This window comes from Melopsittacus undulatus, chromosome 2, assembly GCF_012275295.1.
Source record: "Melopsittacus undulatus isolate bMelUnd1 chromosome 2, bMelUnd1.mat.Z, whole genome shotgun sequence".
NCBI lineage: Eukaryota > Metazoa > Chordata > Aves > Psittaciformes > Psittaculidae > Melopsittacus > Melopsittacus undulatus.
This window is the reverse complement of record NC_047528.1, coordinates 64,415,784-64,441,667: the sequence shown is the minus strand read 5'-3', so window position 1 is coordinate 64,441,667 and position 25,884 is coordinate 64,415,784. Positions and strand designations below refer to the sequence as shown.

Here is a 25,884-nt window from a genome sequence, read left to right as displayed (position 1 = left end):
GAAGTTAGGGTTATTTTGGGCTAGTGCTGAGTCTCTTAGACCCAGGTACGTAAGTACAGCAAAGAAAACAAAAGCCTCAGGATTCTCAGACATTGCTTTTTAAAAGGTCTGTATAATTTATTATGGAATTTGAGCTTTTAGCCATTAAGTTACAACAACAATGCATAACTTGACATTCTTACAGTTGTACATACACAATGGAAAAGACACAGCCCAGTGCTTAACCCAAACAATGCAACCAAGTTAAGTACAAGGGTACCATAAAAGACAGTCGATTGTGAATAGCTGTTGACAGACCGGCAAATTCAAATGGTTCTCTGCAGTTATGTTTATAGTAGAAATAACTGGCTTCAAAGCTTTGGACTTAAGCTTCAGACTAACAAAATGATGTAAACTCAAAATTACTTTGCTCTTCTGAATTAAGAAAGATATGTCATTTAAAAATGCAGTATCATTACCATGTTTCAGATGGTGAAAAGTAGCTCCAGATCCAATGGAAGTATAATGGACAGTTTCCAGGCAATGTATTCTTCACACAAACACATGCAATTATAGAGACATTCTACTTTCAAAACTTTCTCAAATCAAATTTTGCAATACAGCAGAATAGCTGAGGAGAGAGATCAGGACCTACACTGAACAAAACCTGAAAGTCTTCAGGTTGATTTGTGCATGTTTAATCTACAATTCCAATTCCCAAATCTTCACGCATCACCTAGGAGAGAAAAGGACACACCCAGTAAAGATCGGTCTCCAGGACAGAGGTAATTTTTACAGCCATTCTGGTCTGAAAATAAAAATGCTGCCATCTCCTATGTTAGAAATCCTAACTCACCATGGTCCTATTATAAAACTGCATTTCTTCAGCTTGCTCAACAGGAGAGTCTTGCTCTTCCCTCCTTCACCCCAACTCCCCATCCCCTTAGCCCAGCTCTCAAACTCAGTTAATTGCCCAGTGAGGATATGCAGTTTTCTAGCTTGTCAAAATACAGCTTAAACAGACTGAGCTTTCTGTCACTTAAGCTGAATTAGCTCATCTCACACTCTTAAACTGAATGCAAGAAAGAGCAAAGTAAATAGAGCAGAAAAGAAAAACCAGAAAGAACCAGTTTATCTCTCCTTGTAACAGCAAGCTATTAAATCAGTCCAAGCCATTGTGCAAAGTCTCACCCGGCCTGGTGGCTGAAGGGAGACATAAAACACAACAATCCCTTGTCAAGCTGCCAACACATCTGATTCACCCAGCAGTCCACACCAACAACTCCATTCCCTCCAGGTTAAGCAGATGAGATATTGCCAGTTGACTCCTCCACAAGATTTCAGTTCTGCCTCTTTGTAGAGCTGCTGCATCAGTACATTTTTACTGGTTTTGTCCTGCACAAAACCAGTGTTCAGGGCCAAGTGCTTAGAACCAAACCAATGAAAACTACACACACACACACACAGACACACACACACACAGACACACACACACACAGACACACACACACACAGACACACACACACACAGACACACACACACACAGACACACACACACACAGACACACACACACACAGACACACACACACACAGACACAGAGAGCCTCTCCACTCAAAAAAACCCACCAAGTAAAAAAAAAACACCCAGAAAACAAACAACCCCCCCACAACCCACCTAACCATTGCCCCAATATCATTACTGTCCTGATTCAGGGCGCTCAGGGCTCTGTTGAGGAAAAGTTCTCAGTTTTCCCAACACTTGGGATGTCAAGGTGTATCAGAAACATGTTTTTATTACAAGTTGTGTCAACAACTGAAAAATGCTCCACAAATTCAGAAAGCCCTTCTAAACCTACTGTTACGTACTTCAAGGTACAGTTGGTATTTACTGACAGTAGCTGCGTGTCTAGACTTGTGTCTAGGCAGGACAAGTTTGCGTTTATGAGGCAACTAAATAATCAGCGCTATCTGTTGCCCCTGATCAAGCTCATCACAACTTGGAAGTGTAGACACTGCCTCTGCCTCAGACATCCTCAGCCTAGACAAGCTGTGGCTGCCCCATCCCTGGCAGTGTTCAAGGCCAGGCTGGATGGAGCTTGGAGCAACCTGGTCTAGTGGAAGGTGTCCCTGCCAATAGTAGGGGGCTGGAACTGGATGAGCTTTAAGGTTCCTTTCAACCCAAACCATTCTGTGATTCTATGATCCTATGGAACACCACAGGGTATAGCAAGTAAAGTAACCATCACTGTATATTGCTGGGCTCCTCTCTGCACAATTACTACTGCCTAGTCTTAGGGAAAGCTTAGCAGGCCAGGCAGGAAACCTGGAAGACCAATTGTGAATCAGGAGGTGATGAAAATAAAGCTTTTATGTGTTTGACAAAGTTGTTGCAGCAGTGTTTCTCAGTGCCAGTTACACCCTGGCACAGAACTGTAATTCCCCAGGTGGAACAACCCAGCTGTGACAGGAATATACTGGTGCTATTTTATTAAGTCAGAATAAATGCATTCTCAATATAGTTAAATTATCCTACAACTCCTCTGGCATACCTCCAGAATCTAGCACTAATTACTGGCAACAGGTTACTGGGCTACATTCACATACTTGGGGAGCAGGAAGGGTGTTAAGGGCAGGGGGAAGGATTTACTGCTATCTAATATAATTTCTCTAGTACATGCATAGAATCTCCTCCAAGCATTGCTTAAAGCCAAAGAAGAATCCACTCCAGTGGTCACTAAAGAGAACTCTTCTAGTTAAACTGATACTGCAGCTCATTAAGCTCATTGCTAATGTGCATTTACATCCGAAATTTCTACAGTTCATTTTTTCTTGCTAGTTTAAGCTATTTAAGTTATTTACTATCAAATTCCTTTTCCAATTTGGCATGTGTAGACTACTAATAAACTAAAATTCCTGAACAAAGAGGCACCTCCAGTCCTTAACCAGCCCATTTTAATATGCTCATTCATCCTGTTTAAAAATAACTCAAACTTCACAGGTTTTCTCCCCTAAAAGTACACGTCAGCACTAACAAAGCCACGCCAGTGAACACAACTTATTCTACAACAGTAACATCCCCTAGTCCTGTTAGGGATATTCCCCAACTGATGTATTCACCATCACAAGGGGCTGTCCACTGCACCTGGGCACTACGGTTTAAGCTTTGTATAATCATGTCATACTAATGCCTTTAAGTGGAAACCCTCTGCCTGATCACAGCAAGATCTGACAAAGGGACAGAGGCCTCAGAGACAAGTCCCTGCATGTTTTACGAAGATAAAACAGATCACGGCATAGGGGAGAGGGAGACAAAACAGAAGGAACCCAGAATTCATACAGCATCAGCTCCCATAGGAAGCAGGCCACAGTCTGAGCAGAAGAGTCAGATTAAAAGATTCTCCAAAGGACAGGGAAAGGAGCCACAAGGTACCTACCCTGCAAAAACACTCATAGCAAGGGAAAATAAAGACTCATGAGTTCTGGCCCTCATATAAGCTTTTGGTAGGTGAAATGCAAGAAACTAGAAATACCAGTTTGATCTGACATAGTAGGTCCAGATCACCAAAGTCTGGGAACCTGTATTTACCTACATCTGCCTACACCTGTTTACTCTAAAGTTACATATTAGATGAGCTGCACCAGTAGGTCACGAGCTTCATGGTTTTAATCCTCTCTTGCTGTTGTTTCAAGCTTCCTAGGTTGTCTTTTTATTGTCCTGTACTTTCTGTCCTACCACTCTTCTTGCTAATGCATGTCAGCTTTTTAACTGAGGTCAGACTAATGATTCGCTTCGGAAGACTTTTGTCATCGTGCTTCCAAGGAGAGCAAACTGCTTGCTGGAGGCACTGCAATTCGGCCTTTTATTGTCATCATTCCTCAGCTGACCTTATGAGATCCCAATGTAGCAAAGGCAAACTACGCACAAACCAATGTGACTGAAAAAACTGTAACTACTCTTGTGAAAGTTGCAATGAAACAGGTACAGCACTACCATTAGAAACATACCCTGTCAATCTTCATATTCAGGTATTTTTCTGTTAGTACACTTCAGATTTGTAACCACCCTTTTTGGTTTGCAGGTCTCAGCTTTCTGACAGATCCCAGCTTTGATTCTTAAGAAAAGTTGTTGGTTTCACAGGTAATACAGAAAAGCTTAAGTACTTACCACATTTCTCCTCTCCAGCATGAATACTGTGCTGCAGGTATCAGCAAGACACAATCCACAGACTGACAAGACTTCTCTTGGTAATGCCTTTTGGTTCCTCCTTGAGCTAGAGTTTAAACCCCCTCAGTGTTTACTACATCAATGTTCAGTTTTGTGTTAAGGAAGAGGGAGAAGACTTAGTTTCTTAATATTGAAGAGACAGTTAAAAAAGGCAGTTCTGGAAATGTTGATAAGCTTCTTTTGGAGACATGTCCCTACCCATTGTCTGGTTTAGTTGTGGGTTGTTTATTTCTTTAGTTTTGGAGATGGTTGTTCAGTCATATTCCATTCTCATGTGCTTCTTGTAAGATAAAGGCATCACAAAAACTTGCACCTGCTGGTGACATCAGAACTACAACCTGACAATTTTCCAGTAAACCTAAAAGTTACACTCCTATAGGGAAGAGGCAGATTTGTCTTTCCTTAAAACAGGCATTAGCAGGAATCTTTTGGAAGGAAATTTAGGATGAAACATCTGCTCTGCAAAGTAGAAGTTCAGATTGTATTTCCCCAGCTGAAACCTCTGACATTTCTGCAGCATTCATTCTAAAATTTAAAAAGTTATTGCTTCTATTGAAGCTCAATATAAGTTAGAAAAAGAATTGCATATTTTCTTAAAAACATTCCAAATACACATTTTAGAAACAAAATGCACTCTAAACCAAATGTCTAGTAAAAGACACCATTTTAAGCAACCTGTAGTAACAGCTTTACAAAAGAAAACTGAGGAATGTAGCATATTATTTAACATGACAATGCTAAAATCCTAAACAATTCACTTAACACTCTTACTAAGTGGTGTTTTAAATATACATGTTTCTTTACAAAACAGCTTAGCAATTCCTTATACCACTTACAGTATATAAATATTTGAATAAGAGGTCATAGTGGGAGATGCCAGGGTTTATATTTACTCTCAGATGCTTCAGGTTTCTTAAGTGTTTTACTATAAGGCACAATACTGCTAATCTAAAATAAAGGAATAAAAGCTAATGGCAAACCCAGCCAAAACTCCTAATGTGGAATATCCAAGAAAAGAATTCTAACATCCTTATGCAAAGGAAAAGAAAACAAAGAAAAAACAAAACCAAACTTTGTAGATCCTAAGAAACAGTTTCAATTGGTACGTAACAAAGTGGGACAGGATGGGAACAAGAAGAAGGAATTAAGTAAATTCTTATAAATAGACTAATAAATATTTTAGCCATAATTAGCCCTTTACCTCTGTTCTACTGAGTTTAAGATTGAAAGAGGTAACCAGTGTGCATATACCTAAATAAGTTTACATGCTCAGCACGTGAAGACCACCTAGAACAACCTATTACTGCCATATTCAGTATAAAAACCTGGCAAGGTGGAGAAAGTCTCCTTTGTTCTCAGCATCCACTCAGAGCAGAACACATTACAAGATTAAATTAGTATTTGTTACATGTACAGGAAGTTGCAACTAGCAACTTTTCATGACAAAAAAGAATATGCAACTTACCCATGAAGTTATTTCATTCCTTCAAGGTCATATTATGTCTTTTCTAAGAATATTCACCTCTGATTACAACAGATCAGAACTTTCAGAACTTTTTAATGGTTGTAGTCTTGTAAGTGTTCTCCACGTGTACATACTGAATGTAAATAGTGCATCCAAAATATTTACCAGTTAGACATTCTACATTGTTTTCACTGCCTAGTCTTCATCTTTGTTAAACCCTCTGGAACACAATGACATTGTAACAATGCTTACAGAAAAAGGGTTATTGCATCTTTTTTTAGGATGAGACATCCAGAGGAGATCTTATAAAATCCTCCTACGTACAAAATTCTTAGTTATTAGCCCTTTTGGAACACCAGCTAGAAAAGTTTGAAAGGTAAAATAATTTACATTGTTATTTTTTCCATTAACTAGACAAAAGTCCATACTAATTAAATAAAAAATAATAGTTCTTCAACAGTCTATTCAAGGTATCTTCCACAAAGCAGTTCAGTGGGAATTTCCATTAGATAGATGTTCTCCATGCCGGTTATTACTGACATCCACATCTAAAAGTTAGGAATTAGAGGAAAAATTGTTTGTTGATTTACCATTTTAATATGTTTTATCTGTTACACTAATCCAAACTCTGGCAACAAATTTCATATTCATATGTATCTAAGGTTCTCAAGATTCTCTGTGTAAGTAATCCTCCTATATATAGCACTGTTTTACATCTTTCCCCCTCCTCATCCTCTCAAGACCAGTTTTCTCTAGCTCAACAGAGTTCTCTCAAAATTTACCTCCTAGTATTTTTTGATCAGTAGTAACATCACCCAGTCTGGTCCACACTGCAATACTAACACTATTAACATCAGACAGAGAATGGTTTCTTCTAATGCAGTGAATGGCATTAAGGATTGTCAAGTGATAAACTAAATTACTACTTACCAAGTAATGCTGTAGTTTCACCTGCATCCTCTTTTAAACTGGTACACTGCAATACAGATTCATTAGTTGAGGAAGCTGACAACTCGCTTACTTCATTTCTGTCATCATCTTGAAAAGCGATACTCAAACTTCCGACTGAAACACTGCCACTTATTGATTCAGGTATTGGAACTTCAAGTACATCTTCAGGGTCCCCCTTCAAAATTAAATATATTTAACTGACACTTTTGTCTACCATTAGGCATCAACACTCCTCCACATCACCACTTTGTAACCTCACCTTATTGTAAAAAAGATCTACGTGCTCTGGGTATAAGGTTGAGCAATTTTTGCTTTCACTGTTATTGTCTGACTGCAAAGAAACAAAGCTGAGCAAAAGAAAAGCCACTTTTCCAAAACCACCCCAAAGCCAAGAACAGCAACAGGAGTCATCAATCCAGCCAGCACTTTGGATGGAATATTTCAACACTAGCAACAGTACTGCTGCAGTCTGGACAGGAGCAGGCTCAGCACATATGAAGTATTCACTGAGTAAACCTATTGATCCCTTACGAGTTCGTGGAAGCCTCTGGTTTTCATTACTGTAGTTGGGCAAACTTGGACTCGTTCTTTTTTTTTTACCGGGGTGAGCAAACATTTGACATCAGAACAAACTTCCCTCCTCCTCTACCTCCAGCCTAACTTTGACTCTGTTCCAGAAATGCAAATATGCTGACTTCTCACTCTGCAGGAACACAACATCTGCAGCACAGCCACATTAATTTATTTCACCTATTGTATAGCATGAGCTATTTCTGATCCATTCTGAAAGTTAATTCAATGTCCCACACACACAATTCTTTTCTTAAAATTAAACAAACCACCTTCACTAAGCCATTGCCATTGATATACAAACATTATTTATACATAAGAAAGTATACTTCAGTACAAGTAGCTATTCTGTGGGCTTCATAATGAGGATTTTTCCCCTCCTCAAACAATTAACAAAGGCCCATCTTAAGATTTAAGACATTCTAGGCTGATTCTTTCTTTAGCACCAAAGCAGCACATTTTAAGATGTACTGAATTTTAATAAGCTATAGAACTGCTACAATTGAACATAAGTTAAGACACATGTGAATCTCTAATCTCTATATGTGGGTAGTGGGCATTAATAACTTTAGTTTCCAAAACTAAGGCATTTAAATAAGCACTGAAACTACAGGATTCAACAGCGCTCTATCAAATCACACAGACATGCTGACTGCAGTTCTTTCTCTCATAAGAAAAAGCATAATGCAGAACTAGACCACTGATGTCCAGTCTTTACAAAACAAAAGCCAGGTAACAGGACTTAGTGCCTTCTTTCTACTTTAAGCCTTTAAAGTTTTTGAAGCAGCTGAAGTATTTTTCTCCATAAAACTGAACTGCGCCTTCAGCCTCTTTGCAGAAGGTTTAGCAGATTTCTCTAAGGCTGCACATTCTTGTCTGCAGTTATGTCACTCAGCGAGCACACTGCTGACAAGCTGCCTTGCTCTTCTCACTTTTTCCTCTTTCACATCAGTAAAAAAGTTCACACAATCACTCTACAAACTACATTGGGCAACCTAGATCAGGCTGTAACCTAAGCTAGGAGAAAAAAAACCCTGAATGATTTCCCACGTTAGCTTCAGTGGAACATGAATCACTGATGCATAAGCAGGACACATTTCCCCTATTCCATTAGAAAAAACAACTAGGCTTCTGTATTTAATGTAATCCCACTTAACCTGCTTCTCAACATTCATTCTGTCTTACAAATAGAGGAAGTATTACTCTTCCCAGTTAGGTCTGGCATCAGTATCCTCTGCCACAGCATCAATTTAGGGAATAAAACTGTTCTGAAGGTTCTAGTATTTCAATTTCCAGCATGTACACAAATGGATATATCCTTTTGCATGTAATACAAGTTACATCAATCCAAGAATTCAAAGTGAGCAAAAAATAAGCTGCTAACATAATATTAGAGTAATAATAGCTATTTCACATGTCAAAAAGATTGCAACTCTTAGGTATAGTCTGACTCAACACACAGAAGTGCCACAATCTGGTGTGTATATATATATATTACATAGCACAAGTGTTGTCACCTTTGACAAAAAAATTATTCATATATGTCTTCCACAGATCTGCAAAGTCTCTGCAATGAGGAGAAAAGCTAGTCAAAACACAGACCTAGTCTATGAATGGAAAGTCCCTGAAAAACCAAGGAATACTCCTATTTTCTAAAGATCTCCGTAGAAAAGCAGAAGAGGAGATTCATGCTTAAAGCATTTTAGTGGAACTCAAGACTATTTATCAGCAGTGACTGAGTAACCTACCACATGTGTCTTCATCTCTCTGGTGTTGTCAGAAAAAAATGAGAGCACATCATTTTCTCTACATAACCAATGTCTGGTGAATGTCTTTAGGAAGGTTGTAAGTAATGGTTCATTTATAGGGATAACACACTGGTTGTATGTGGAAGTACACAAACACTCAAGATAAAAAAATACAAACTTATTTTCTTCCTTTAAATCGCAGTTCTCAAGATCAAATACACACTCTAGATCTATTGAATTAAGTTGCATTTTCACAGTTTGGGCTCATTGCCTCACCTTTGCTTCAACTTCCTTACTATCATCAGCTGGAGATAGAAAATTTCATTATCACAGAATATTAGACAGAGGATTCAAAAGCTGTTTGATACACTGTTTAAGCTCTTACCCATTTCCCTTATTTTTCTGGTTCTCTCTCAATTATTCTTGCAGCTTTGCCCAACTTCTTCAGTCTCATCAAGTAACAACTGTTCTCACTCTTAACACTTACATGAAGTCTTTCTTGCCTCCTGCACTGTACTTCTACCTTGAAGATTAAAGCAAGTGTGCAACATACCCAGTATCCCAGAGCTTTGATAACATCTAATTTGCACATTGGACAAGTTCGGTGGTCCAAAAGCCAAGGGTCAATGCATGTTCTATGGAAGATGTGCCTAAAGAAAAGAAATGCCCTTTAGAACTTACCATGAAAGCCATGAAAGCCTTCAAACAAGATGCAAGTCATTACATTTAAAAAGAAACTTACTCCTTTAGAACCTTGACAATTAGTTACTGCTTAATTTACTAGGACAGACATGGCTCTGGAAACATCATCTTCCATGCTAGCTTTCTGAAATAAGAGATATTAACCACAAGGACACCATAGAGTTACCAGTTCAACAGTGTAGAGCTCTACCTTAAGAAAGCTCTAATTCACCCCTATACTTCTAATTGTTGTTTTTCCCTGCATAAACATGAAGTGCTACATGGTCTCCCAAGTGCCTTTCAACATGTACAGGCCATACAGATGGCACAGCTTCAGCTCTGACATCGGAGTTTCAGAAATGTTTCCAGAAAGCTCATTACATATTTCTTAAGGAGAGCATGTTAAAGGGGAAAGAACAGTTATGGCAACTTACTTGCAAGGCAGAATTCGGACAGTGTCTTTCAGTTTATAGTTCTCAATGCACACAGCACAGTTTTCCACGTCAACATCTAAACCCTGAATATGACAACACATTTAAATGCATTACATTCATATTTCATTAACAAAACAAGCTTTGTGCAATAGCTAGCCTCACATAATGCAAAATGCATAAAGTAGTTTTGCAAACTAAAGTACCTCCCTCATTTAATTCAAGATTCAATCAAGAGGTTATTTGATCAAGTGATATCAAATACTAAAAGCAACTAAACTCAGATTTTCTAATTCAAATAGCTGTACAGGGTACCTTAGGTAACTTGTAAGGCCTCAAACATTGGCTTTGCTCATGGGAGCCCAGCAAAATTTCAGTTTAAAATACCTATATCATGACAACATTAAGAGGCCAGCACAGACAAAAGTATACAACCTCAATCTTAACTGACAGTCCCAAAGACTTCCAAGTGCTTAAGTAGGAAGATGTTCCTGTGGTAAATACTGTAAACCCCTTCCCCACTTCCCCCCCCCCACCCTTTTTTCTACCACGTGCTAGCTAGAAGACAGCTGAAGTATGCATTTTGGGGAACTCTCCAAGTTCACACCAGAGAGACAATTAAAATGCCATATTTCCCCACCTCAGTTTGTTTCATGCTAAGTGTTTAGCATTTTCCTAACAGGTCTTGCTGTCATCTTGAAGACATGCTTATAGTTGCAGTGCAAATATGATGATTATCTTCAGATGCAAGCCTTTGGGTTGCATAAAACTTAAATATTAGAAAAACAGACAGAGGGCAAGCTTCTTCCCTTTCATCCCCCACAAAGTAAGTATTTTTGTTTACTGCTTACTGAAGCACTTCGCTTTGATTACCACAAATGCTCAAATGAATTAGTACTGCAAGCAACCTTTCAAGTTCAAGGAAAATTCTTCCCTCCTTTGAATGCTATCAATTTACATAATTAACATCTTAAATTCCCCAGTAAATCAAATTAAGACTTTTTTTTTTTACACAAGCAAAATTAAGACAAGTACTTGTTCTATACCAAATACTTTTTTTTAGTCTGTGTAAGAGGCAAAATCCAAGCACACCATATGTACCACATACTCAAATGAGTGTCCATTTTACAATAATCCCATAAGCTTCTCAGGGAAGATCTACATGATAGAAAATACACTTTTAAAATATTGACCTATTTTTAGTTAAATATCTCAACCCCAAGTGAAGTGATAATGAAAGACTGCACTGGGTCACAATAAAAGAAATATACCCTATTAAATGGCTGACAGGAAATATTTAAAGAAATGCACATTTACAAAGAAGACAGGACTTATTTCCTGATAAATTTATATTAGTTAATGAAAGTACCTCTGCATCAGTAAGTTACATAAATTTGCTGATAGTAGGCAGTCAAATCAAATTACAAGACATGATTTACCAAGCAGAACGACATTAATATTTAACATGCATTCATAGCTACAACCAGCATACTGTATAACAATTTAAATTCCCCCATTTTCTTTATTGTACTGAAGGGTATCTCGATGTGAAGGAACTACACTGCAAAAAAAATAAAATCTCATAATACAAATCCTTTTCGAAGGTTTACTGAACAGCTGCTTAAAAGCAGTTAACATCCTTCTTGCAGTTGTCACCATAGGTTTCATCATGGCCCTTTTACATTCATTTCATTGTACATTACATCCATTTCCTCCTACATTAAATCCATTTCTTCCAACACTGATGTTATGCTTTGATACTGCTTTACAGAAGTTTTGATTCAACTCCATCTTTCTTGATCTCACCATTGTATGAACAGAAGGATGAATATGCCTCTGTGCACAGCCTGAAATAGATTACTTTTTGATGGAATTCACAATATAATTAAAAATAACAAATACCTGTAAAGTGCTAAACATGCTGAACACGTATGAGGCAAAAAGGCAAGTTCAAAGGCAGTTTGTTAAATGAAGGGCATATTCTGTGCAGCACATGACCTGAGCTGAGCAACTTCTGTTGCTTCTCAGGTTTTTACACTAAAGTGTCCTTTCTTATTTCAATTTTATTAATGGATTAAAAAAACCAAGTAATGCTTGGTTTTCACCTGAGCAAATCAGTCCTTAAGTAAAAACCATCTTTAAGTAAAAATTAACTAAACAAGACAAAGGTTTGGAGAAAAAAATGCCCATAATGGCAGAAACTGATTTAGCATCTAGGATCAGAGCTGCCTGAAAACTCTAACTAAAGTTACATTTTCTTTCAAAATCTTGGCTTTTTCAACTTTAGTTATTCTAACACAGCTATAAATTTAGGCGTATGGCATCAAAGCTAACTTTTTGAAAGCTGGTTTAATTTTTTTAGAACAGCTTTATTTCAACACACAGAAATGTACTTAAGAAATTTTCTTAAAAATTTACACTTTAAGCCTATACAGCTCCTTAATGTATTTGTATGTCAAAAGATTAAATAAGTTTTTCATTTTCCAAAGCTTTTTAGATTTCTGAGGCCTTCTAATCAATAAAAAGATGGATTTTTTTTAAGAAAAAAAAAAAAAGATTACATCAGCTGTAACAACTGTGCAATCAATAGGTCCTGGGAAGTATTTTGCAATCCACCTGCTGATGTTTACAAGTGCTGAAAAGATTCATTTCCTCATCTTTACTGTATCAGCCCTACAGTCTCCTGCAATATTTTGTGTAACCAGATATTATTTGCAATAGAACAGCCTTACATTTCATAAGCAATTCAAATTTGACTTGCCAATTTTAAATTCTGCCTTCTAAGCAAAGGCCATAAAACGAGCCTGAAATCGTAAGTCATACTCCAATTATGTCATGAGAATTCTATAAAGACATTAAACCAGTTCTTAAATCATACAGCAATAATCAGAGCCACTGAATTACCTTTTCTCCACGTTTCACAGTATGCAGCTGAAGTTGGCTGATTGCTTTCTTGGTTTCTTTCCTATGTCCCTTGAATAAAGATTTTAAGTATTAGAACACAAGTTAGTTTTAAGAGTTAGATTTCAAAGCTTTTAAATACTTTCCATGCAGATTACTAGATCTTCTGAATGCATCTAAAAATTAGAAAATAATCTCTGCTTAACTACTTTGTTTTCAAAATATTTCCACCCCAAGATGTTGAAGAACTGCAAGTCTTGCATTCTCAGGCTACAGCAGCAGGCACCATATGTAAGCATACTGCTTTAGAATGGACTCAACCGGTGTAGAACTACAGACCAGTCTGAGATATGTGGCCTTATATTGCGACTGCCTGCATTAAGGGCTTTCCAGCACAGGAAAACTGAAATCAGTGTAGGCTTTGGAGATAATCAGAGGCAAAATAACAGCCATATAACCAGGCCTTCTAGTTAGTCAGACCCATGAGCACATGTTACATTTTGCACCAGCTTAAGAGAAGGTGGAATCTTGCTGGACAGCCTACAGCTGGCCACCAGGTCAAAAGGCTGCTCATAGCTATTAATACTTCCCTTTAGTTAAACACTGCCTCACACATTAGACAAAGCTCTGCACTGAAAGGACACATTATGCAAAGGAGATGACAAGAGAGGCTTAATAGACATAAGATACCATACTGGACTTCTATACAGTAACAGTCCTAATTATGCTTTGAGGGGAAGCAAGAAAAGAAAGCAGCACTGTATTCCAAGACAAAGTGCTAGCTGCTGCTAGAAACTGAGAAACTAAACACTCACAATTAACAGATGTTGATCTGTCTAAGCAGCAATCCTCACTGATGAAATACCATAAAGGAATAAAAAAAACCAAACCCTATTATGGCAGCTTTACTCTGTAATTATAATTACAATGTCTTACACCATTTTACAAACTTACAGTATTGAAAATTGGGATTATTTTCTTTTATAGTGTTAGTAAGAGCCTTAAAGTTCTCTCAGAAATGGAGAAGCAGCAGCAGTCCATTCCACCTCCTCTGTCAGCTCAGGGCTTTTTGTACAGTCCTGTTTTATCTTCAGTAGCAAGGAGGTCTTTCAAAGTTTTACTGTTAAACCAATGTTAGAATAAATCTTAAGACACCCATTTTCACCTTCACTTGGCAGCTGTACAGTAGCTTTCTATAAAGCATAGCTTTAAAACTCCCAAGTTTAAATTATACTGGAGTCAGTAAGACAAGCAAAATAAGAGTGGGTTAGAGAAGTGGTTTGTTTCCAAAAGTCTTTTAGGACTCCTAAAAGAGTCTTGACCAAAATTGGCTCCTATCTTGTCCAAAATTTTCGCGTGTTCAAACTTTATGCATGGTTTTGTAAGCTTTTGTTTTCAATGGCCATTTGAGGAGGGAGAAGTGAGAAAGTGGCATAACCTCCTAATGTTAGGCAATTTCATTTAATTAAGAAGCATTTACATGACAAGCCTAATAGAAAATTTATTAAGAATATGTGGTACATATTTCTGGGAAACATCACATTCATAAGCAAACAAAAAAATGCTCTTAGAAGTGTTACTGCTCATAAAGCATGTGAACTTCCCTTAGCATGAATTATCCTGAAGCCAACAGGAAGAAGCAACTTTCTTCAAACAACTATTACAACACAAAACCACACCCCCTTTCTCTATAAAGACTTCTCAAAAAATATTGTTTTCTTGAAAGTGTTCTCAGAATATAAGTTTTAAGACTTAAAGCCTAATAAAAAAGACTCTAGGGAACCAAGATTTCACTTAGATTGCAAGTTTAACCAATACAGAAGTCCCATGTGTTATCTTCAGTTACTCAAAAGAGAAATTAAGCATTGTCCTAGAAGAGTCCTTCAAGTCTAAATCAAAGCTTAGAGTCCTGAAGGCAAAGATTCCATCCCTTCCTCCCCAAAGCTAGAATCTGAATGTTCAAGCAGAAGGCAGGGAAAGTCCACATCACAACCAGTCATTTGAAACTACTTTTTTTTGTTCTGAAGATTAAAAAGACAAAAAAAAAAAAAAGAGAACTGTTTGCAAAGAAACAAGTGCAACTTTAGTAGAAAAAGACTGTAGAACTGCTGATGACCATGGAAGGAACCTAACCTGTTTGCAAGAGCTGAAAGGCACAGGGAAGTGCCATCCTAAGGTATTTTCAAAACTCGGGTAGACTAGGTCCTCAACAACTCCATCTAAGTTGCTTTCTTGAGCACAGGGGTTTGAACCAGAGAGCCTCCAGAGGTCCTAGCCAACCCAAGTTATTCTATGATGAAGTATTACCCCCGGGGGGAGAAAGTAAAGCGGACTTTTTTTAACCTATCAAACAACAGGAATGTGGAAAGGGCAAATACAGAGCAAAGTTACTCCTTCTTGATCTTCCTAGTACTCCCACAATGCTCAGTGCTCCATGTAGTCTGAGAGCTGAATCTCACCGTACATGCTGTTGCAATTCCGTACTCTACAGTGGAATAGTAGGACTACAAGTATCAAAAGCAGTTTGTATAAACCTTCAGAACAAAAAAAAAATTAGCCTTTACTTGTGGGTCTTAAAAAATTTACTGTGGTTTCTTACCATTAAAGAGTCTAGTTAGGGAAGTCAGTACTTTCATCATGAAAGTTACCAAAGAATGAAAATAATTTTTAATGTCAAACAGAAGCAAGTTAAGCTAGGCAACAAATCACACAAGAAGCTGCCTTTACTCAAGTGGCTAAATATATTTCTGAGTATTTATGAATATCTAATAATTATAACAAGCCAAACTCCCAATGTCAATTAGCACACTGCTTATTAGCCTCACTAACCATTATTGAGTGGCATTCACGGATACTAAAGGAGCAAAAAAGCAGATCTTCAAGGATGCTTCAATAAATAAGCAAATTAGGCAACTGATTTGACATGAGAAGACTGTAAATACTCTGAAGCATTCTATGATTACCTATTAATAGCATTATTACCTATTAATAGCATTCTATTATCATCTCTAATTACCTGGTTTCCAAACTGTGATCCTGTATACAGGAACCGCTGTATATAGTAAAATATGAGCCAAGCGAGCGATATAATCATCATGGTGATGAAGGCAATGGCTACAAACACAACTGACTGGCCACTAATATATTCCTGCACATGTCGTGTGCCAACAACAATAGTCATTTTTACAGGAATCCCTCTTCGTACTGGCTCCAATATCTCTATTCCTTTTGGATAGCCAACCATTATCACCACTGTATTTCCTGTTCCTGTTGGAGGAGAAAAAAAAAGGAAAGTCAATACAGTAAACATTTAGGCATTCTGGCTCGATAGTAATTTGGGCCTCTTCGGTTAAGATCAGCTAGCAAATTTATAGGAAAACCTCTGAGATTTTTCACAGGCATAGCACACTTGATACAAAGGTTTTTTCACTAGTAAACTTCATTTACTTTATGAAACTCAAACACAAGATAAATAGCAAAGGTACATCTGTTGAAGTTTAAGGCCCTATACTCATTGCACAGTGAGGTGGGATAGGAATGCCATGCAAAAAAACCCCAAAGAGGTTACACACATCTCATCTTGAAGTTGCCGAAGTTCTAACATGCAACTTGGGAACAGCTGGTCCCTATTTGTCAGTGGGGAAATCTTAGCTGCAGATGAAGACAGTATGTGAATACCATGAAGACACATATTCAATTATGTTTGAAACTTAATCCATAGCAGAATATGTGAATAAAATAAAGATTCAGGTATGTAATATGAAATGACACTAAACGCTGGTGAGACAATGGAATAGAGTCCATAGATGCCCCATCAGCATTCATGGCCAGGTTGGATGGGGCTTGGAGCAGCCTTGTCTAGCAGAAGGTGTCCCTGCACATGGCAGGGAGGGTTGGAACCATTTGATCTTTAAGGTCTCTTCCAACCCAAACCATTCTATTGATTTTATGATTGAAATACACAAAGATTCTTCAATAATAAATATTCAAAATGTAACGAGACTTCACGACAAAGACTTATCAAGAAATACTCTAGGATTCTCCTGGAAGCATGAAACCAAAGGATTTTTCTATTATATTAGAACTCAAAAACACTCTATCTAAATGATAAAGCACCCAATCAGGAAAGGGGAAAAAAAAAGGCAAAATAAAATAAAAACCAAACAAACCACACATGCACAAAAAAAAACCAAACCAACCCTCCACAAAAACTTTTCACCTTTTCACTGGTCTATGCTGTTTTTATTTGAATAGTTCTCACTTTCTGCGTACCAAGAATGCTATATGCCCTTAACAAGTCATGTGTTTGTAGCTTACTTGCACTCCTACCACTAAGAAAAAGTGAGACTAAGTTTGATTCAGAGAGAAAGTAGAGGAAGAAGAAAGGGGTTTTCCTAACCAGAACGCTAAACCTGTAATGTCACAGCTACCTTTTTAAGATCCACAAGATTACCTACCTGTAACAAGACCTCCCACTGAAAACGTGAGGCTTTTTTCACTCCTGGCTGCATTAGATTCACTACTAAGAAGCTATGTCAAAAGAAATGGTTGTCTAATTAACAGCATTACATAAACTGAGTATTTTCAAAACTCAGTGCAGCATTCCAGCCTCACCCACCTCCCTTCCTACTAAGAAAAAGTTATTTGGCTGAAATATTTAAAACAAACTCCTTTAGTTCAGATGGTTCTGGCTGTGACACCTTACCAATCTGACCACTTCGTGCAAAGAGGAATTTATGGGAATTTCACTTCTGTATATAGCACAGTGAAGTGCAGACCATTTGTTGTGGATGAAACATCAAAGGTTCCAATTATTAGCTGAATAACCCATCTCAATGCCAGTTGCTCTTTTTCAGCTTCATCTTACACAACCATTCCACTTTTGCTAACCTGTTGTACAAAACATTATACCCAGCTGCCAGACACAGACCCAACAGAAGAGCAGATTTTCCAAATAAGACTACATTTATGTAAATTTTGAGGATGATGTGGAGAGACAAGAAGATGCCACTGGGACAAGGCCCAGCTCATGCCTCCTCTCGGGCACCTAATTCAGCTCACCAGCCAGCCTGCATTGCTTGGCCTTGTTGGTACATTAGAAGTCACAAAGCAGCAAAGGTGAAGATGAACAGGATACAACCAACTAGGCTCCACTAATTAGTTTTACTCATCAACAATGTGCTGATCCACATGATACCACAAGTCCAAGCATACTAAGAGACTGTTAATTAGTATTATTCTCCTCCCTGAACCAGCATGAAAGCATTAGCAGAGAGACTCGTGAATCTTAGAAGAGTGTGAAACACCCCTTGCTGTCTGACCCTGCACAATGCCACAGGGAGTTAACAAGAACTTATGAAGGGAGAAAGTTATCTCACATTGCTGAGAACTGTTACCACATACTTAAATCAGGAGGTTAGGTCCTGTGTCCTTAATCGACTGCAAGAGTTACAAATATCAGGAGTGGTGACTAAGGATGGCTAGCAGAGTACAGGAGCTCTGGAAAGATTTACATGGTTTCACTCAGGTTTGAGGAAGAAAACTTCAAGATTTGAGGCAGCCTGGATTTTTCAGTCAATAAAGGTTCCCTCCTCAATCCTGAGTCAGTTTAATTCTGCCATCCAGTTCGCTGCATGATTTCTAACAAAGAAGTATTCAAAGCACCCACAACAATCAGTAATGCCTTTCTGTTTTTTCAATAGCAAGTCTCACTATCGTCTAGTTACTTCCTTGAAATGGAAGTCAGGCTACTTTTGTGCAATGGCTGCTGCACACTGTGACACCTAGTTTTAGAACACACATATGCCATACCTTTTCAAATAAATGTCTGTTAAAAGCATTTTAACAGTTTTTAAGACTGGGTGACGAACCTGCCATTAAAAATACATGTAACTAAACATGGTGGCCTTGAAGGTCACAAGACAGGAGGAACAAAAAATTTGCAATCCACTAATACAAAGGGAACAAGAGCAGTCTCAGAGAAGCAGTTGCCCTGAGCAGCCTGTAAGACTAAGGGCTTTAACTCATTCCTCACTAATTTTAGACTTCTGTTCTGAAACACATTATTCAAAGACTGTTTGAATGCTGTTGAGTCATTCAATCAGCTTCAACTGCAACACAACTCAGAGACCTCAAATCCCATTTATAAAAGAACTTCAAGTGTCACATACACGCACCTACTGAAAGCGTGCTTGGTCGGCTTTACCCTTCTATAACCTTCTAATTTTGCAATAACTAACATTGCTAGAGTAAACTTGTTTTCTTTCCTAGACTTAATTAACACTGCAATGCAATGATGTAGACCTGAAATCTGGTATGTGCCTTTTTTTGTTTTGTTAACATTATCATAACACTATCATCACAGATATACTCTAGCTTTTATCCTTGTGAGAAACACCAGAAAGCTCTCAGAGTTTGAGCACCTTAGTAAAAATATTTGAGATTAGTCCTTAGATCTATTTAAGCATAGGCATCCTGCTAATACTGCCACAATTAACACTGAATGCTCTTTTTAGCTCCTGGTCCAAAGAAATGTCTCTGACCTTTACCAAACAGTTAACAATACACTTACAATCCATTGACAAGCTTTGTCTCAACCATCTATTCCCACCTCATCTCACCAAAATCCCTGGTGCACACTGTGTTTTCACCTGAAGAACAGGTAAGCAGAAGAGTCAAGTAGTCAAGCAGTCACCACTGGTACACATTCCTCTTTCTGTATACGTTTCCAACAGATATGCACTCTTACCTATAAAATAGATGTAAGCATCTGCTTTGGAACAACATAGCGGATCAGCATCATGCAGTCACTGTCCCCGGTAAGCAGGCAGAACTGATTTCAGATTTACCCTTTTAGTACAGTACTAGAGGCTTTCTGTAGAAAACTTCAGTAATATAGAAGTTATGCACAACTTCAGAATTCCAGGTGGTGATGAGAGCAATGTAGCAAGGAGTTGAACGTGCCAAGATTACCCTAACTCGGCCACTTTGGAGCTGGCAAAAAGCTTATAGAGCCTCAAGTACAAGGTTGGTTATATTTGTTTTGTTCAATTACCTGCATAAAAGAAATTCTAACAATGAAGGAAAGAACTAGTTAGGTGTATTTTGGCAAAGCTGCAGCAAATCAAATACCGTTTTCATAACACAGCTAAAGTAATGCACTGAAGTTAAGTCCCAAGCTTCCCATAAATACACAAGCCATGCAACGGAGATCCACTTCACACCCATCTGAAACTGCTGTAGCCAGTCTGCCTTCTTCGGTTCCCATGTCAAGCACAATCATAATTTATTTTGTAGTCCTCAATGTATCTTGACACTTACGTTCTGATCACAAACTGAAGACAGAGCTTGAGAGAGGATTCAGAAATGGCTGGATGTCCAACATGAAGTGTAACAGGAAAAATACAGAACCAGTAAAACCCTTTTTTCTTACCACTATGAATATACCTCTGCCTCCCCCTAATCTCTTAAGCAGCACTGACCCTCACTCTCCTTAGCCTGCTTTCCACAACACCACACCTTGCCTCTCCAGGCTCCTTTCCAACCCACTCTCAGCTAATATTTACACTCTACTTTGTTTCGGAAAGGAATTTGAAGCCTCTGTACTATATTAAGTTCACTGCCACCAAAAATGAACAGAGTTAAAACTGCCCGCAAATCCTGTATCACTGTAAATGTGAAGTCTGAGTTTATACTATTCATATTCAGTGACTTTACTAACCTCTTTGAGTCTTTAGGGCAAAATGAGTATGTTCCAGTGGAAAAAGCCTCCTCAGCCACATGTGAAGTTGTTTCACTATGACTTCCCTCAGGGGGAAGCTCAAAGGTCAGCTTTTTTTCATAAGAATATAAAAATGAAACATAAGATCAGAAGAGTTACCCATTTATCATCCTTACATAATTCAGGCTTTGCCTTTATCAGCCATAACCATTGTTCCATCTCACACCATTTTCAGCACCACTAATTGCAAATCCATTAAGAGAATGTTCTTCATGCATGTAACTCCACTCCTTAGTTACAGCACTGCAGATTTCCCAGAGTATTTATTCTCAGCACTCCTCCCTGAAGTCGGTTCTGTTCCTCATGTCAGTTCACAAATCCCTTCACAGGAATTGCAAACCTGGCTCCTGTAAAATGCAATTTACCTTCCACATTCCTCCTTGCCTTTCTTCTACAGACTCCCCTTCCCACTTCAAAAAATCCAAGATTTAAACCAACAGTAATTCTTCCCTGTATTTCAAATTCAAAGTGCAATAAAAAAAATTAAACATTTACATGTTTGAAATTTTCAACCATGAGACAAAGATTTGTGACTCCACAGCTAGTGATTATATTATTGTATTCCTGCTCCATCCAAACCATCCTGGGGTGCAACCTGCACTTGCAGTCAGTATAAATATGTAATAATGCCTTCTTCTATACATACTACACTAAAATCTCAGACCTTACACAGGTAGAGCTTTTATGAGCAACCTTCTGCCAGTTTAAGAAAAAAACAACCAAACAGCAGTGAAAGATCAGTTCTCTTCATACCACTGATAGATGTAACTACACTAGCAAATTCAAACCTAAGCATAAGCCCAAGAACATTTTTATGTGCTGCTGTCAGCATTATGCTGCAGAGGTGAAAGAATTAAAAAAAACCCACAAAAAAAACCCAACAAAAAAAAAACCACCCAACCAAAAAAACCCACACAAAATTATAAAAATTTGATAAAATAAGCTTGTTGGGAAAAGAGATTCCACAAAAGAGCAAACAGAATTAATGAGAAGCTATGATGGGGCATGGAGAAGAATGTGGGAAAATTCCCACAGGAATTAAAGAAAATTTCATAGTCACTGGCCAATACAGAGTGACAGCAAGAAAAGAAACTAACAGCTGGTAAAGAAAAAAGAATTATTACCCAAAAAAGTACCTTAAATGCCACGCCGGCTCAAAATCAAAGGTACACCTTACCCAGCATCCCACCTCCATTTTCGCAGCAGATAAAGAACACAACAGATTGGCCAGGCTGATCTATCCAAGCAAGCAGCAGGCTAAGAGGAAACGTAATCATGCTTCCAACCCCCACAACGGTGCCACTTGGTATTCCAAGAAGAGGGACTTATTTTCTGTCCAATATATACATGCTCTAAAGCAACAGCTCCTTGAGATTTTTCAGCTCATTAAAGTAAGTAAGTTTCTTTCTCCTTAGAAACACACTGTAGTTCTACTTCAACCAAGTCCCTTTCCCCTTAGGAGGCGAGAACAACAGTCTGGGCATTAAACTCGTTGTACCAGGACCATTTGAAACAGACATTTGCTGCATTTTTTATTAGCTTGCCCTGCACCATCCTCTGAGGACTTTCCAGTTCCTCAGAAATCTAAAAATGCAAACAGATCTTATGTGAGAGTTTTGAGGGGCTTTTTTCCCCTTGAAGCATTTGATGTTGTCATGCTCAAAAAAATCCGGAAAGACTTTAGTGTCATAGCCCAAGCAGAGACCGTAGTGACAGAACATCTGGGTTCTTGGCAAAAATCAAATATCCCTTCTGTAGACCACAGATGATCAGCATACTCAGACAAGCCAAGCCAGCATCTTCCCCTATGCTTCAAGTTTCCTACGGCATCCACAAGCGTTTGAGAATTACCTGATGCTTACAGCTCTCCCATCCTTTACAGACCTGCGCAGGAGAATGATGAAGCTACTGCAATGAAACCTATACCAAAAGCTACCCTCAAACAGCTTCTGAAGGCTCATGCCTTCAACGGCACCAGCAGGCATCTTCAGGATACCTGATGTGTTTCTGCGCAGCCTGCGGAACGGGGCCTACCTGCAATTGCTGTAGCCGTTCTGCCAGCGGGTACAAAGCCAAAAAGGTAGCTATGAATGAACCCCTGCCCGCACACCCCGTGGTCTGTCACACGGCAACCGGCTTCGATGGCTTCAACTCACCACCTCCAGGATACCCGAGATGCAACTTGAAACACAGAAGACAGTCCCGGCGTTTCCCCAGGGCGGTTTAAAGGAAGAGGAAAGAAAACCCCAGCTGTCTGTACCATTTTTAACGGGATCTATGCCTCCCTACACATCCATCCCTTCCCGCGCAGACCCACCGGCGTTAGACAAAGCCACCCCCCTCCCCAACCTCCCTCCAACGGGCGGGGAGCGCCCAGCCCCGTTCCTCGCTCACCCAGGTGGGACATGGAGACGGTGCTGTTGCCGAAGCGGGCCTCGTTATAGATGACCACAGCGGCTGCCCGTTTCCTCGCCGCGTTGGTGACCTTGTCCTTGAAGGTGCAGCCACCGCGGGCCACCAAGGCGATCCAGGGCGGCGGGTCGCCCTCAGAGGGCCCTCGGCCGCTGGGAGGCAGCGGCACATCGTAGTCGGTGTCGGTGGCGCAGCCCTCCATGTGGCGGGGCGAGGCGCCTCGGGGGATGCCCACCAGGCCCTGGGCACTCTCCTTGGGCGAGCTGTCGCCATAGCGGCCGCTCTCCGTGTTGCCCCGCACCGTGCGATTGCTGAGCGGCTCCACATAGGCCGTGCTCACCCACGCCGTGTACCACTCCAGGGCCCGCGCACCCTGGACCACCGGCGCCAGCAGCGCCGCCGCCGCCGCCGCCACCACCAGCGCCAGCCGGGGACGGCAAACCATGGCGCGGCCGCCGCCAGGCACCAGGGAGCGGGAGGGAAGAGGCCGCACCGCTCCGCCGCAGCCTCAGCTCTGCTCTACCTCACAGTCGCCCCGCACCGCCAGGTAACCACTGCTGCCCGCCCCGGGCGGAGCCCGCCCGCCAGCGCGGCTAATAGCGAGGAGGAGGCAGGGCCGTCCTGCCCCGCTCTACCGGCTGCGCATGCGCGGCTCCGCCCCTTAGTCCAGCAAGCTGTTTTCGCCTTCCGCCGGTGCTGGGTGTTGGGTGGTTTGGGTGTGTTCCCCTCGCGGTGTGTGGGGTCTCGGTCCGCTTCGGGTGCGGGTCGGGGTCACGCACTCAGCGGAGCGAGCGGTCTGTCAGAGCGCAGCCTGTGCCGGGGATTAACCGAGACCGCCTCCGCGCGGCCGCCTCCCTGTACAGAGCAGGCCTCGGAGGTTGCATGGCCTTTACCCTCAGTTGGGCTGCTGCTATAAGTCCAGTCCGTCCACTTGGGCAGTGACACAAGCGTGGATTTGAGTTAATGAATTTCATGCTCCATCCGCCCTGGCACGCCTCACCCGCCTTCAAGGGTGTAGTGTGTGTAGTGGTTGTGAGGAGTAGGGGTGGCTAGAGGCAGGCCAGGGTGGAGAAGGGGCACAGTAGCACCTGGGAAGGGGGTCAACTCAAGCTAATGTAGAGAAGGTATCTATGCTGCTGTTGGGCTGAGGGGAGCTCACTTCAGAAGGATGAAGAATGGTAAGGGACTCAGTACCGTGTAAAAAGCAGGAAAAAAAAGTGGATTGAAATAAGAGGTGAAGGAACTTAATAATCATGATCCATGTTTTATGGATTTGTTTTTCTTTGAAGATCTGATATATACCTCTTCTTCAATGCATTTAAAGTCTTACCTGTGTTTTCATGCAAGACATCTCTACCTTCTTGCAACTTCCAAAATGGATCTCTTGTTTTTACCAGCTACCAGTCTTACTTTAATGGTCTCATACATTTACATACCTTCCTTCAGAAGTCAACAGTGATGTGATAATACATTGCTGCCTATGTCACTAAACAATGTTGTCAAACATAGGTAACGACATTTCTAATGATGATTATATATTGTGCCTGCTGATGCAGGTGGAATCTAGTAGAGCCTGGAATAGTTTGTACAAGAAGGTGTCATCAGACAAAAGCTGTGAGCTCAGTGAACTGCCCTATTATGCATCGGCACCAAGGCAAATGTTCTCATTTGGTACAAACACATTGCTCTAAGAAGTTGTAACTGCCCCATCCCTGGCAGTGTTCAAGGCCAGGCTGGACAGGGCTTTGAGCAACCTGGTCTAGTGGAAGGTGTCCCTGCTGATAGCAGGGGGGCTGGCATTAGATGATCTTTAAGGTCCCTTACAACCCAAACATTCTGTGATTCTATGATTTCTGTTCCAGAGTTGGTGTTTAAACAAGTAAACAAGAAAATAATTTAGACCTGAAGTACTCTTTAAAGTAACTCTTCAGTATTCTTCCAAAACACTTAGCAATATTAGGACTCTCTCCAAAGATGCTGAGCATTGTGAGAACAAAATTAAAGTAGCAAAATCAAGAAGACCACCAAGACTGAGCAAAGTGATGTGGAAGGGGCTGCAGAGAAGGAATTGGAAGTTGAGGGAAGAATACAATAAAACTAGAGCTAATGAAGAAAAAATCAGGAAAAAGAGAATAAGGCAACAGAGGAGCAGAAGAGTGTTAGATGGGAGAGTGTGTGTGGAGTAGTGGTGAAGTGGATGCAGGTAAAGGTGAACTTTGTTGAAGGACACAAGTGACAATTCAGAAGGAGCATGAATTCAGCATTTGGCAAAAAGCAGATAAGAAAAAAGTGACACTACTTTAGTGAGTCCAAAAATGTTGTTCAAATGAGAATTTTTTGGTAAAGTGGAAGATGCTCAGTGTAATCAGAATAGATATTACTCTGGAAACGGGGTAAAAGTAAAAAGGGTCAGCACAAAGGAAAAACACAGCTGCAGGAAATACTCTTTTAAGAATATAGGGTCACTAGATATAGGAAACTGATGGTGGCTGTGGTTGATACAGGTTAGGAAACACTGTCATGGTCCTCACAGTGAATGCAGTCCAGCCAGTGGCAAGACAAAGACTGTAAGGTGTAAATAGGAAACACAGGCTGTTTCCTATAACCTTTATCAGATATGAAGTGGGAATTTTAGTGGGAGAGCCTGAATTCTGTTGAAAGGAGGTGGTGTGGGAAAGCAAGATGAAAAGGTAAATTTTCAGCTTAAGGAAACGTGCCACGGGAGAGCAGACAGCAGAG

General features: G+C 40.0%; 1 protein-coding gene and 1 non-coding gene across 2 annotated transcripts; both read right to left on the bottom strand.

Annotated features, from left to right (window-relative positions):
• Positions 1-92: 92 nt before the first annotated feature.
• On the bottom strand, positions 93-23,695 carry RNF149 (ring finger protein 149). The gene is made up of 8 exons (XM_005151528.3): positions 23,128-23,695; positions 15,970-16,220; positions 12,957-13,025; positions 10,056-10,138; positions 9,494-9,590; positions 6,602-6,797; positions 4,147-6,219; positions 93-715 (listed from the first exon to the last, which is right to left on the bottom strand). The coding sequence occupies exons 1-7, from the start codon at positions 23,588-23,590 to the stop codon at positions 6,161-6,163; spliced, it is 1,218 nt and encodes a 405-aa protein (XP_005151585.1). The 5' UTR covers positions 23,591-23,695; the 3' UTR covers positions 93-715; positions 4,147-6,160.
• On the bottom strand, positions 3,747-3,862 carry LOC115946904 (small nucleolar RNA SNORD89). The gene has a single exon (XR_004080917.1). It is a non-coding gene; the product is annotated as a small nucleolar RNA SNORD89 (small nucleolar RNA).
• Positions 23,696-25,884: the final 2,189 nt, after the last annotated feature.